Source organism: Lobosporangium transversale (genome assembly GCF_002105155.1).
Source record: "Lobosporangium transversale strain NRRL 3116 chromosome Unknown BCR41scaffold_12, whole genome shotgun sequence".
Taxonomy (NCBI): Eukaryota; Fungi; Mortierellomycota; class Mortierellomycetes; order Mortierellales; family Mortierellaceae; genus Lobosporangium; species Lobosporangium transversale.
The window spans coordinates 191,081-203,568 of record NW_019028990.1 but is presented as its reverse complement, the minus strand read 5'-3'; the positions used below and the strand labels follow the sequence as shown (position 1 = coordinate 203,568).

At 39.9% G+C, this 12,488-nt stretch overlaps 4 protein-coding genes across 4 annotated transcripts; 1 reads left to right on the top strand and 3 right to left on the bottom strand.

Annotated features, from left to right (window-relative positions):
- Positions 1 to 353: 353 nt before the first annotated feature.
- On the bottom strand, positions 354 to 1,458 carry BCR41DRAFT_350412 (hypothetical protein). Its single transcript, XM_022023664.1, has one exon. It carries the CDS (start codon positions 1,279 to 1,281, stop codon positions 634 to 636), a length of 648 nt encoding a protein of 215 aa, XP_021882775.1. The 5' UTR covers positions 1,282 to 1,458; the 3' UTR covers positions 354 to 633.
- A 1,905-nt stretch (positions 1,459 to 3,363) lies between these two features.
- On the bottom strand, positions 3,364 to 5,988 carry BCR41DRAFT_380554 (hypothetical protein; the record flags this gene model as incomplete). Its single annotated transcript, XM_022027268.1, has 4 exons — positions 5,517 to 5,988; positions 4,968 to 5,355; positions 3,804 to 4,824; positions 3,364 to 3,697 (listed from the first exon to the last, which is right to left on the bottom strand). Exons 1-4 carry the CDS (start codon positions 5,823 to 5,825, stop codon positions 3,364 to 3,366), a joined length of 2,052 nt encoding a protein of 683 aa, XP_021882774.1. The 5' UTR covers positions 5,826 to 5,988.
- Positions 5,989 to 6,405: 417 nt separating this feature from the next.
- BCR41DRAFT_350410 (NAC domain-domain-containing protein) lies at positions 6,406 to 7,884 on the bottom strand. Its single transcript, XM_022023663.1, has 3 exons — positions 7,799 to 7,884; positions 6,745 to 7,258; positions 6,406 to 6,638 (listed from the first exon to the last, which is right to left on the bottom strand). Coding segments are annotated over exons 1-3 (531 nt in total). The 5' UTR covers positions 7,801 to 7,884; the 3' UTR covers positions 6,406 to 6,623.
- Positions 7,885 to 9,123: 1,239 nt separating this feature from the next.
- On the top strand, positions 9,124 to 12,222 carry BCR41DRAFT_350408 (hypothetical protein). The gene is made up of 4 exons (XM_022023662.1): positions 9,124 to 9,685; positions 10,407 to 11,193; positions 11,288 to 11,562; positions 11,707 to 12,222. The coding sequence occupies exons 1-4, from the start codon at positions 9,377 to 9,379 to the stop codon at positions 12,070 to 12,072; spliced, it is 1,737 nt and encodes a 578-aa protein (XP_021882772.1). The 5' UTR covers positions 9,124 to 9,376; the 3' UTR covers positions 12,073 to 12,222.
- Positions 12,223 to 12,488: the final 266 nt, after the last annotated feature.

Genomic DNA, 12,488 nt, shown 5'->3' with positions numbered 1-12,488 from the left:
AAGAGAGCATCAAAAGAGCTGATTGCTGTGCACAGCGTATCTTGGAACTTTCGTCTGAATTTCTTTGTGCAGCGATTGGCGAAATAATGAAATGTCAAAAGCATTGAAATATTTGATAGGCAGGGTCCCTTTTATTGGGCCCCCGTCACGTAATGTCTTGAGGTACATTTCCAAGTCTCGGGATGGTACACATTTTTAGACACATGGACGCGTATCGAAAAAGGATTGATGCGATGTGAGAGAAGGCCAAATAGGAAGACATGAAGAAGTATCATTCACATGGACAAATTCCAAACAATTGGAGTATTTGAGTCCACAGATATGGATTAAAATTTTTTAAAGTTTTTATTTATTTCTCATATTTTACAGCTTCTAATGAGTTTAAGGTCTATTACTGAATAAATGTTCTATGTCTCTATTGTCCATCTAATCAGATGGAATTTTGGAGATGTTATATATGTAGAGTATGAAAACCAATATGTAGACATTTCACTACTTATTTCAAATGCAATATGCAATAAGGGTGAAAAGAGAGTAATTACACACCAATCAATGAATGATGCTGGAATGGAGGGAGAAGAAAAGATAGTAGAGTATATATACATTTTTGTTTTTTTTTTTTTACATTCACCATCACTCTTTACGGACCAACTTGGTGAAGATACGAATAGCTTTTCTAGGATTCATAAAGTTGGCTCGAGCAATGAGCTGATCGATATCGTTCTCGATCTCCTCGGCCATCAAAGGATGACCATCTCCTTCTTCTCCTTCTTCCTCAATGATCTCACCCTCAATAGTATCATCATCATCTGGACGAACCAAGCCTTCGGTCTCGGTGTCCAACAATTCATTCCCGGCATCATCGTCTTCTTCATCCAGTACAACATGTCCTTGGTGCGAAGCACGCTTCTTGATCGAAGGCTGAGAGTGTGAAGAAGAGGAAGAAGAGGCAACAGAAGAAGTAGCGCGGCGAGCAATGGAGTGATGGTGATCATGGGTCAAGATCCTGTTGATCTTTTTGGAGGCCCGACGATGTTTGGGGATCGAGGCTGAGGATCTGGGTCGTGTTCGTCCTGCAAAGGGTGAGACTTGTGCAGGAGCCGGTACGGGCTCGGGAGCTGATGCTGATGCTGATGCCTCAGCAAGGTGATGGTGATGATGATGACGATGAGGTGAAGGGGAAGATAAAATAGTGGAGATAGGCAAGGCCTCTGCTGCGTTATTATTGATGATTGCGGCACCGATGAGCGCAGTGATGAAGAAAAGACTGGTTGGTTTCATGGTGATTTTGTAAGAGTGGAGAGTGAGAGTAAAGAGTGATAGTATATATATGTATGTATGTACAATGCCGTGTAAAACGGGTGTGGGATGTGCGTGTAGAGAAAGCTGGATTGTTTGATGAGGAGGAAAAATATCGAAACAACAGCCGTTCGAAGTACTTGAAGTGAATAAAAAAGGATGAGTTGAAAGAAAAAAAGAAAAAAAAAAAAGAGAGGAGGAGTGAGAGTATTTAAATGGAAGATGGAGTCCATGAGTTACAACGACTGCATACACACGATCAAATGCGGTAAGGTACGAAACATTCTTTGTATTAAGACGAAACACCAAAAAAGAGAAAAAGCATTCAATCGGAGACATTGAACAAGCCCCCTATTTCTAATCTACTGAATTACAAATATTACAAATGTAACAAATGTCATTTTGCTTTATTTAATTACATTAATCCCTACATTTATTGGGAGTTGGATATACACTCCAACGTACTTGTGTCATTATCATCACTATCATCTCGTGCAGAAACGAGTCCAAAGCAGACTCACTATGTGGCCGATTCGCCATGAAACTATCCATTTGGACATTTCTTTACAACTATCGAATGGAAAGGAGGAGGGAAAAGATTAGCCAAAGCAATTTTTTTTTTATTATCTCAATAAATGGATATCAGTTATCAAATGCTCAAGTTGCATTGCTATTTAGCATATGAGAGATGAGTCCATGTCCCATCAGTATTGCCACATTATTGTTATCATGTCCACCTTTACAAGATGAAATGTACGGTTACCTGAGCCGAACTGAGTGGAATCCACACCAAAGAATCTGAACACAAGAGTTTTTTTTTTTTTTTTTTTTTTTTTGTATACAGTAGACAGTTGTACAGAGAAAGAGTATATCTTTCTACGCCATTCGACAACGAGAACTGACATTGAAAAACATCTACCTCGCTTTCTTAGTCTTCGTCCATGTGAGACAATGAACTGAACGAATGGACAAAGGTTTTGTATACATCTTTTAAAAGTGCGTGTTTGCTGCCTTGTTGTTTGTTTGGTTCTTTTTCTCTCGTACAAGGTCATTATTTTGTTTGTTGATATTGTCAATTAGCCACAAAGAAGGAAGGAAGGAATGAAATTCCTGGGCCGATCAATAGTCATCTATTCGAAGCAGGTCCTCGCCTCGCTCTCTCTCTCTTTCTCCTTTTACTCTCCTGCTTTCCTTCTTTCCTTCTTTCCTTCTTTCCGTCCTTCTCCAGGGGTTCGATTCTACCTTTAACATTTGAAAGTAAACTCGCCTCATCGGCAAGCTCCTTGCTCTGGTTCTTGAAAGTGAAAGATGCTACTGGAAAAAAAAAAAAAAATAAAATAAAATAAAATAAGGGAGGATGGAGATAGATTGCGCATATTTCCCCCTGTCGCCGCATACTCCTTGTATGTATGCATGTATGCATATTTTTTTTTTTTTTTTTTTTTTTTTTTTTTTTTTTGCATTCCAGTAGTCCAAAGCGTAGCGCAGCCGTGCAATATTTTCCCTTTTGAGGTTTTATTTTCTTGCCCCGATCCCTCCCATCACATTTATTTGCATTGTCTCATGAAAATAAAATGATGAAACGCCAGGAGTATAAAATTTCTCGGATCGTTGCTCAATGATGTCACAGCAATGTTTTCCAGCTCATGGAGATCTCTGATGGGATTGATAGCCCACAAGATATACCGACGATATATACCGTTAAGGAGAAACGAGAGGTAACAGAAAAGAGAAATCAGAAAGGTCTATCCCATCTTGAGATCCTTCTTCCCCACCCCCTTGATGGTCAATATTTGTGACACATAAAACTTTTTTTTTCTTTTCTTTTTTTTTTATTCCCTGAAAAGACATCACAGTTAACCTTTCCCTGCTCTCAGGAAAGTACGTGTGTCTTGAAATGCCATTTATGTCTCCACTCCAAACTTGTTCAATTGGGCTCACGAACTACTTTACCATGATCAATGCGTAAGCAAGCTTACTTCCTGCATAGTTTCAAAAAGCAGCAATCAAAAGAGAAATAATATAGTACACTATTTATTTTTTTTATTTTTTTTTTCTCCTTTTTTACATCCTTTCTAGCGGCTCAAGTCCAAGAAGTCTCATCCCGTTACCAAGGGTTACGCGTGCAGACCATAAAAGTAACATTCGAGCCTCTGCCAAATCTTGTTGCCCAGATTCTGCCACAGATTTCACCTGCAACACTTGGTTAGCGGAACTGATGGCATGTGAGAGTTCAAACAGATAATTTACAACCATCGACGGCTCAAACGTTTGAAGGACCTGCAAGGTTACTTCCGGGTACATGGAAATCACATTTGTCAACTCAAACGCTTCTGGTTCTGTCAACAGATCCGTATTAGCTTGAAAATTCAACCGTGCACCCGATCTGCTTTCAATCCTATTTTGCTCATACAATATTTTAGAATTATCAGTCCCCGTATCTACACACAATAAAATAACTTTAAATAAATAAACAAATGGTAAATGGCGCTTCAGAACTTTACCCGCAAAGACGTGCGTGAGCATACTGAAGATAAATGCCAGTGTTGCCGATAGAATCCGTCATGCGCTTCCAGCTAAACTCATATCCTTTGGAACTACGGGCTTGGAAATCCTGAATCACCACCGCAGAAATCCCTAACTGATCCGCAACTAGTTCAACACCACTCTCTTCGTTGTGTTGACTCCATTCTTGTGGTTGCTGTTGCTGTTGCTGTTGCTGTTGTTGTTGCTGCTGTTGTTGCTGCTGTTGCTGTCGTTGGAATAATTCCTTGACAGCTTCAAATTTTGTTTCATTCTCCTTCATCTTTTCCAACATAGTGCTCTGAGCAGTATCAAGAATGTCCTCCAAAAACACGGCTTTACCTTTCCGAGTTGACATGCCCTGAACCTTACCAAAGGAGATATGCTGAAGGTTTCGACTCCAATGGGGTAATGAAGATGTTTGAGAATGAGTAGCCGCCTCTTCTGCAAAGGCCAGCTCCATGATCTTGAACAGTCGTTTCATATGCAAGTTTTGATCATCTCCAATCATATACAAATGTCGGTCAAACTTGAAAAGCTCTTGTCGTTGAAGACAGGCAGCCACATCTCTGGTTAAATACAACGTTGTCCCATCTGCCCGACGTAATACACAGATACCCAAGTCATACTCTGTCAGATCAACAATCCAGGCACCATCGCTCTCTTCCCTTAAAAGTCCCTTCTCACGTAAGAGCTCGAATGCTTGGGGAACATATTTGACACTTTCGGATTCACCCGAATAGACATCAAATTCAATTCCAAGCCGCTTATAGATCACCTTATAAAAATCGATAGAAAGAGAACGAAATTCTTGCCAAAGCGATAGAACCTGAGGATCGTTTTCTTCCATTTGTTTGAAGTATTGATTTGCAAGCTTATCTAGTTCCGGATTTTCAGAGATGTCTCGATTGATCCTGACATATACATCGTAAAGATGCTTTATAGGATCCTGACGAAGTTTAGTTCTGTCGCCATAACGATCAAATCCAACTGCCATCAGACCTATACATATTACAAATATAAGAAGAGTGATATTAATCCAACCCGTGGAAATAAGTTAATGAAGCCTTCTTTTTCTCTCTCTTTTTTTTTTTTTTTTTAAAAAAAAAAAAAAAAAAAAAAAAAAAAAAAGTAATTACACTTACCATATTGTTTTCCCCAGTCGCCCAAGTAATTGATACCAATTACTTGATATCCAAATCCTCGTAACAATCGTGTGACAAAATTGCCGAGAATCGTTCCACGTAAATGTCCTCCATGAAATGGTTTTGCAATATTGGGTGAACTATAGTCCATAGCCACGATTTGACCTTGTCCAAGGCTTGGATCTAATCCATATCCAAGACTAGCGATCTGTTGTCGAGTCCAATGTGTTGTCGATCCAGCCTTTGATGATGAGAGCGTTTGTTGTTTTGTTTCCTCGGCTTTCACGACCTCCAGAATAGTCTCGCGTGTATACTGACGCTCATCCACACTGAAATTAAGAAACTGACCAACTGGTGTAATTGACCGAATAGGACCGCTTGTGTCAAACTTTTAACCCACAGGGAAGGGGAAAAAAAATATAATAAAGGAGAATCAGCGTTAATGATGCTTTTTCTCTCCCCTAGAAAACACCCTTTAAATATGTCATCCAGAATGTGTATATTATTTTTTTTTTTTAAAAAAAAAAAAAAAAAAAAAAAAAAATATACCTCATGGGGTATCCTTGCTAAAAACTCTTTTCTGACATCTTGAGCAATTGAATCATTTATTTCCCCCTTTTTTGTTTTTCTCTTGAGGCCCTTGTCCCCTCCTAGAGTTTCTGGTAACAATAATCCCGCCGGAGACTTGTTTTCCGAAACATTTTTTTGAGTAGGGAAGAGTCGAGGTAAAGAGACGGTAAAAGTTCCATGACCCTTGACTTTGGGTCGGCCGATCGCGCGAACAATGACTGAAGCGTCTCCTCCTGTGAGTTCAGCCAATTGGGCTGCAATCACATTCTTGAACCGCGTCGATGCCATGAGTAGAACTACCCCTCAATGTTGAAATGAGGTTTTTTTTTCTTTTTTCCGTCATATTCTTCCAAGGGTAAATAAACAAGTTACCAGGGACCAATCATTCACGTGACAACCTACAATGGTTATCATCTTATCATCTACACTCAAGCTTGTCACGAACCAACTGGAAAAAAAAAAAAAAAAAAAAAAAAAGCAAGAAAAAGCAGTAAGCCATGAAATGATAAACGATCCTAAAAGAGAGCTGAGCTTCGCTGCATTTTGAACATGTATGAAAGGAGTTTAGAGCAATCCGCCTTGATAATGGGCATGACCATGTTCTACGATTTGTCCGATCTAACACACTAATGCCACATAAAACATAGAAAAAGCTTACGCTTTCTTGAAATGCCTATGCTCATGCTCATATTGCTATAGTTTCACGTCAATATTCGATAGATAGGCAATTGCTGTGTACAAATATGCCCAAGGGAATATTTGCTTCTTTTTTTTTTTTTTTTACAAGTCAACAAGGTTACAATTCCACGTTGCTGTGCTGTTGACGAAAAAAAGAAAAAAAAGAAAAAAAAAAAAAAAAAAACAATTACGCTTTTTTTTGTTAAATATATTTATATAAGATATATATAATATATATATATTTTTTCATTCACACATTTCTTGAAACTTTCTTCCGTACTTGACAAAGGCGTTATGGATAAAGGAGAGAGAGGGGGTTTTTTTTTCAATGTTTTTATAGAAAGAAATAATGACAAACTTTTAGTCTTCCAAAATTGTGGTGGGGAGGAGGGTGTGAGAAAAGACTTTTTACATTGTAAGCTCCTATTGTTGAAATAAAATAAAATCAAGATCATGTGAGTTGGAGATCCACCAAAACTTGTATCAATTACAATAGACTGCCAAAGAAAAAAATTGTAGAGAATATTACCATGATAGCGTTGACAATGTCGCCATTGTGAGCCTTGAGGGCCTTGACGGCCTTGGAGCGCTTGACGTTGCCCTGAGCCATGACGAGCTCGATATCCTCCTTAGTGAGGCCCTCCTCATCGACCTCCTCATCGTCATCATCGGCATCATCGGCATCGGCATCGGCAGCGGCAGCGGCTTCAGGAGCATCACCAGAATCCTTGAGGACATCCTGGGCAGCCTGGAGCTGGGACTGCAAACTGCTAAGATCCTCGTTCTGGCCCTCACCAAAGACAACGTAGGTGTCCGAGTTCAAGGACCTGTAGACATCGGGACCAGAAATGGCCAAGATGGGCTGACCAGAACGACGGACCGTGACACGGTTGACGCCCTTGACCTTGACGAGTCCAAGCTTGCTGAGGGCCTTGCGAGCCTTGATCTCTCCACGAGACTGGACGCGGGAGGAGGAAGAGGTCTGCTGCTCAGAGTCAGAATCAATCTCCTCAATAGTGGCGGTCTTGTTCTCGATATCGGCCCTGTTTTTTTTTTTTTTTTTTTTTTTTAAAAAAAAAAAAAAAAGGAAGAAACGGTTTTGAATAGTTGACGCAATTGTGATAACCAGAGATCAGTAACAGTGTATATCGTCAAGTGAGAGAGATCTATAATCGCCTTCCTATTGCATCCTGTAAGTCTTAGAGCCAAGGTTCTTTTTTTTTTTTTTTTTTTTTTTTTTTTCCTGTCTAAAATCCTGCCCTCGTGAAATATTGTCTGAAAAGCGTTAAAGCTTTTATTTCAAATAAGAAAGAAAAAAATGAATAGAGTAATCATTTGTTCCTGACGAGGGAAAGAGTCTGAGCAGGAACAGGATAAAATAATACTGTGTAAACTTGCTCCTTCTTGTTTGTTCCAAAAAAAGATAAAAAAAAAACCAAGGCTTCATTGCCTCAATAACGTTCCTGATCAAATAATTCAAGCCATGATTGTTGAAACTTGTACGATCCATAAGAAAGAAGTTTCTTTTTCCGAATTGACTGATTTTTGATCAATCCATCAATTCTCCCTTTCGTGTTTCTTACATTATGACTACTGGTGTGTGGCTAATTTCTTTGGAGAAGGATAGGATGGAAGGATGTGTAGGATGAAATGGATTTTTTTTTTTTTTTTTTTTTTGTTTTGATTGAAAAAAAAAAAAAAAAAGTGAGGTGTGAAAGTCTATGTTCACGTGATATATATCCTGTGGCTGAGATATAAAAAAAGTTGGTGGCGGCTACGTTTTCGGCTCTCTTTGACAAGGCGCGCCTTTTTTTTCTTTTTTTTTTTTCGTCTGCCCAACTTGGGTTCTGTCCCTTCTCCTGTTCTGAGGTGATTTGAGTAAATATGAACATGCTGTGGAGTGGATCATATTCATTTTCAAGAGATTGCTTGGCGGACCGAGATTCAAACAATTTTGAAGGCATTATTGAGAGGTAAAGACTCCGTCCAAATAAAGGTGTGCACATTAAGTACAGATTAGGGGCATACGTATCTTTGCCCTTTGTTATTGTTTTGTCAAAGACGGAAGGATACAAAAGGATGGACCAGTGATCCTCCGTCGCCTATTTAAATCCCATCGAAGAATACATTGGCGAGGACCAACTAATTTAACGAACTGTACTAATTTTACCAAAATGTTGCGACAAGACAAAAAGGATGAGGTAAACTGCATTTCAAGTTGTCCATTCTTCCAGATCCTTAAACCCTTTGAAACTATCTCAAGGATGGGTTTGGGCGAGGGTGCGGTTGCGCCCCCCATCCATTTTAGCTCCTTAAATGTGTAACTCACATCTCTTCCAAATATAACAAATTGAATATTTCAATATTTCAATATTTCGTAAATGTTTTTCATTGTTTGAGTGCAACAGAGAACCATAAACCATAAACCAAAAACCATAAACCATATCCACCCATCCATCCACTAGCCTCCCCTTCTCCTTTCCTTTATCCTCTCTGCCCTTTCCTTCTCCTTTTCCTTCGTTCGGTGAGCAAGATAAAAGAATACATTCGAACTTTTTTTTTTTTTTCTTTTTCTTTTTCTTTTCTTTTCTTTTCTTTTTTTTTTTTTTTTCTTTTCTTGTTCTCTGTCCTCACCTTTCGTCTCTGTCTCTGTCACCTTCTGTCCTTCTCTTATTTCATCCTGTCCGCAATCCCTTTCCCTTAAACCCTTGTTCACGTTCTCTACATTGCCGTTTTAATTTCTTATTTGATTCATGTTAACGAACTGTTATTTGTCTTTGTTCTGATTCCTTCGTTTTATATCCTATTTTGCAGCCTTTCTTTCCTTTCTTTCCTTTCTTTATATTCTGTACATATCCGTATATTCGACAACCGACTCACTAGAAACCGATTGAAAAAAACAAAAACAAAAAAACAAAAAAAAAAAAAAACAAAAAAAAAAGAACCCACTTGAACGTTCTATAAGCATTTCGAGGGTTTGAAGCCAAGAGTGCCGAAAGCAGATCTAGAAAAACAAGCGCTGAAAGCTACCTTTTTCCATCCTCGCCCCGTTCCCCGAGATATTCAACCTCTTCTCTTTCTCCAACTTCTTCACTACAACAACTATCATTACTGACCAAAAAGAAAAAAAGAAAAAAAGATCCATTCTTGTATACGACGATATGACTACCAAACAACTCGATATGACCTTTGATGCAATGTCGCTCCGCGACAACGGTCCTGCCTCGCCACTGGATCATCACCATCATCAGCAGCAAGGATCGTATCAGCCACAGCACCAACGCCGCTACTCGCAGTATGGGTCTGAACGTGGTCCTGCTAGCCCATTGACCCGCAAGCCGACCAATGGTGGCAATGGAAATGGCATGAGTGGCTACCAATCACAAAGAAACAGCATGGGGATGGCCATCAATGCCAGCCAAAGTATGAATGGCAAGCGTCATTCTAATCGCATGTCCCTTGCGAGTGTGGTAAGTGTTTGAATCATTTTTTTTTTTTCTCTTTCCCCTCACCCCCTATTTTTTTTTTTTTTTTTTTTCAGGTTCCTGGATAAGAATAGAAAACAGGGTCGACATGATTGTTGTCCTACGGGAAAAAGACAATGCACAAACAAATATACAAGATGTGTAAAAGAGATTATAGAGGGTTGGGCGAGAGAGGGTCAAAGAGAGTATGTTTTTAAAGATACTCAAACAAAAGGACAAAAGAGTAAAGGGTATGGCTGGATGTTTGAAGGATGGTGCATGGGCATGGGTGGTACATGTCCCAAGGCAAAGCAGTCCTTGAATATGCTTCTTCCATGTTCAGATGTGTTTGTGTTACATTTAACTCAATGGATGACCATTGGGCATGCATCTTGCCATGCCATGCAGACAAAAAAAAATTGGACCATTTGCAGCTTTGTATGGCCTTATTATACTTGTGATTTCTTCCCGTCGCTCTCTTGCTTTTTTCCGCCAACATGTTCTTCCCAGCACCCATGCTTTTTTCTTTTTATGTGCTAGTGACCCTTGATCTCTCTTACTGCTCTGTTTTGCTCTCTTTTTTTTTTTTTTTTGTGTATGTGCGCTAATGTTTTTCTTTCTTCTTTTTTTTTTTTGTTGTTGCCACATCTGCTATATCTTTTTGTCGCTATGATCGTGCTCGTCTGACTTTCCATTGGTTCATATCGTAACGCCCGTGGACACACAGAACTGGAGCCCTCCACAGGCTTCGCCCATTCAGTCGCCTGTGCTGCAACAGGATCCTCGCCAGCAGCAATACTACCAGCATCAAGCCTATGCTTACCAGCCCATGATGCAGCCAGGACCCCTCATTGGCCAGTTTCAGCCTCAGCCTTACCCTCAGCCTCCTCAACATATGCAGCAGCCACAGATGCAACAGCAGCAACAGCAGCAGCAACAACAACAACAACAACAACAGCAGCAGCAACAACAGCAGCAGCAACAACAGCAAGGAGAGGAGCCTGTTGATACTATCCCAACAGCCATTGTGATCAAGAACATTCCTTTCTCTGTTAAGCGTGATTCGCTGCTTGCCATCCTCGATAATCTTGATATTCCCAAACCATATGCCTTCAATTATCATTTCGACAATGGTATCTTCCGCGGTTTAGCGTTTGCGAATTATAGAACAGCAGAGGAGGCTGACTTGGTTTACAATGCCGTGAATGGATTTGAGGTCCAGGGCAGGAAGCTGCGAGTGGAATACAAAAAGGTGATGCCGGCTGCGGAGCAGGAGAAGAGGGATCAAGAAAAGGCTGCTGCTGCAATGGCGGCACACCAGGAGGCGCTTCAACGCAGGGAAATGGAGATTGTGGAAGCTCAGTTGTTAGAACAACAGGAGCGACAGGAGAGACAACGTGAGTTAATGGAGTTGCAGAGCCGTGAGTTTGAAAGAACTCGAAACCGTGCATCTGCAGCTCTGTTGGAGCGACGTGACTCGGGACGTAGCCTCTTGGACAGAGAGGACTCGAGTGGTAAGCCAGAAAGAAAAAAAAAAAAAAAAGCTAAATCGCTGCTTCAAAGTCAAGTCTTATGTCAGCTGACTTTTATATATTGTTATATTTTTAGCATCGCTGTACCAATTGGACCTGAACGATGGAGAGACCTTGGCATTTTATGATCGCCTTTTAATGTTCCGAGGCGATGCTACGAAAGATGACATGATCTTCCCTGAGAACCTTAGCCCTCGTCAGCGCCGTATTTTACATCTTATCGCAGACAAGTTATCGCTGCACTACTATACCGAAGGCGAGGGTAACCTCCGTCGACTTATTATTATGAAAACCCCTCATCCTAACGCTGCTCTCGATTCCAGTGCAGGAGGACCTTCTACACCTACCAAGGTAAACAGCACAGACTGATCTCTTGCCACCTTCCGTACTCATGTATAATATCAACTTTTTTTTTTTTTTTTTTTTTTTTTTTTGAATTTACTATATCTGACCTTTTGTATCTTTATACTATCGCTATATTTACATCTAAAGCAGCAACGACCAATTTCGTTCGCAGGACGTGGATCGCTGAGATCTGAGAGTCCTATTTACAAATCACGATCACCTTTACCCGACATTCCATCATCAACACTCAATGGTTCTGTTGCAAGCACAACCAGTATCATCTCCAACTACTCCAATTATACCTCTACTACTCGATCGACAGGCTCTGCCTCACCAACCAGGTCACTCTATCGCAAATCCATGGTCTTCGATGCCGCTGCCGGAAACAGCCCCATCGGAGCTAACCTGATATACCCTATTCGTCAGCCTAAGGGACCAGAACCTGGCAAAGTGTTTACAGTTCGTGAGCAAAAGCAATTACGTGATACCGCCATGATCAAGCCAGCATTTTATTAACTAAAATCAACCAACAATGCATCTATCATAACAAGGACGAGGACATTTTGAACAGGATCTGATGAATGAATTAACGAGTTGCATTTTAGAAGAAAAGAAAAAAAGGCAAAATCAACCTTAACCGCTGTATTCCCTCTCTCTCTCACGAACTTTTTTTTTTTTTTTTTTTTTTTTTTATCTTTTTTGTTGTTGTTGTTCATGCTCTCATTTGTGGCATATTCAGTTGTTATTCTTATTACTATTGTTGCTGCTGTTGTTTTATTCCTTTTATATTGAAACAGGCTTTTTCTTTTTGTTTTTTTGTTTTTTTTTTTTTTTTCCTTTTTTCATTCTTTTCATTCGACATTTAAAGAGAGAGGGATCACTTTGTAGGCTTAATCTGCTTACAAAGAAAGCGCGTTGTTATAAGAAATATT

Excerpts from the sequence above, each read along its gene's own strand:
- BCR41DRAFT_350412 (XM_022023664.1), bottom strand. The coding sequence starts at position 1,281 with ATGAAACCAACCAGTCTTTTCTTCATCACTGCGCTCATCGGTGCCGCA.
- BCR41DRAFT_350408 (XM_022023662.1), top strand. The coding sequence starts at position 9,377 with ATGACTACCAAACAACTCGATATGACCTTTGATGCAATGTCGCTCCGC. Across the intron at positions 9,686-10,406 it reads GCATGTCCCTTGCGAGTGTG|AACTGGAGCCCTCCACAGGC; the intron begins GTAAGTGTTTGA and ends GTGGACACACAG. Across the intron at positions 11,194-11,287 it reads GGACAGAGAGGACTCGAGTG|CATCGCTGTACCAATTGGAC; the intron begins GTAAGCCAGAAA and ends TTATATTTTTAG.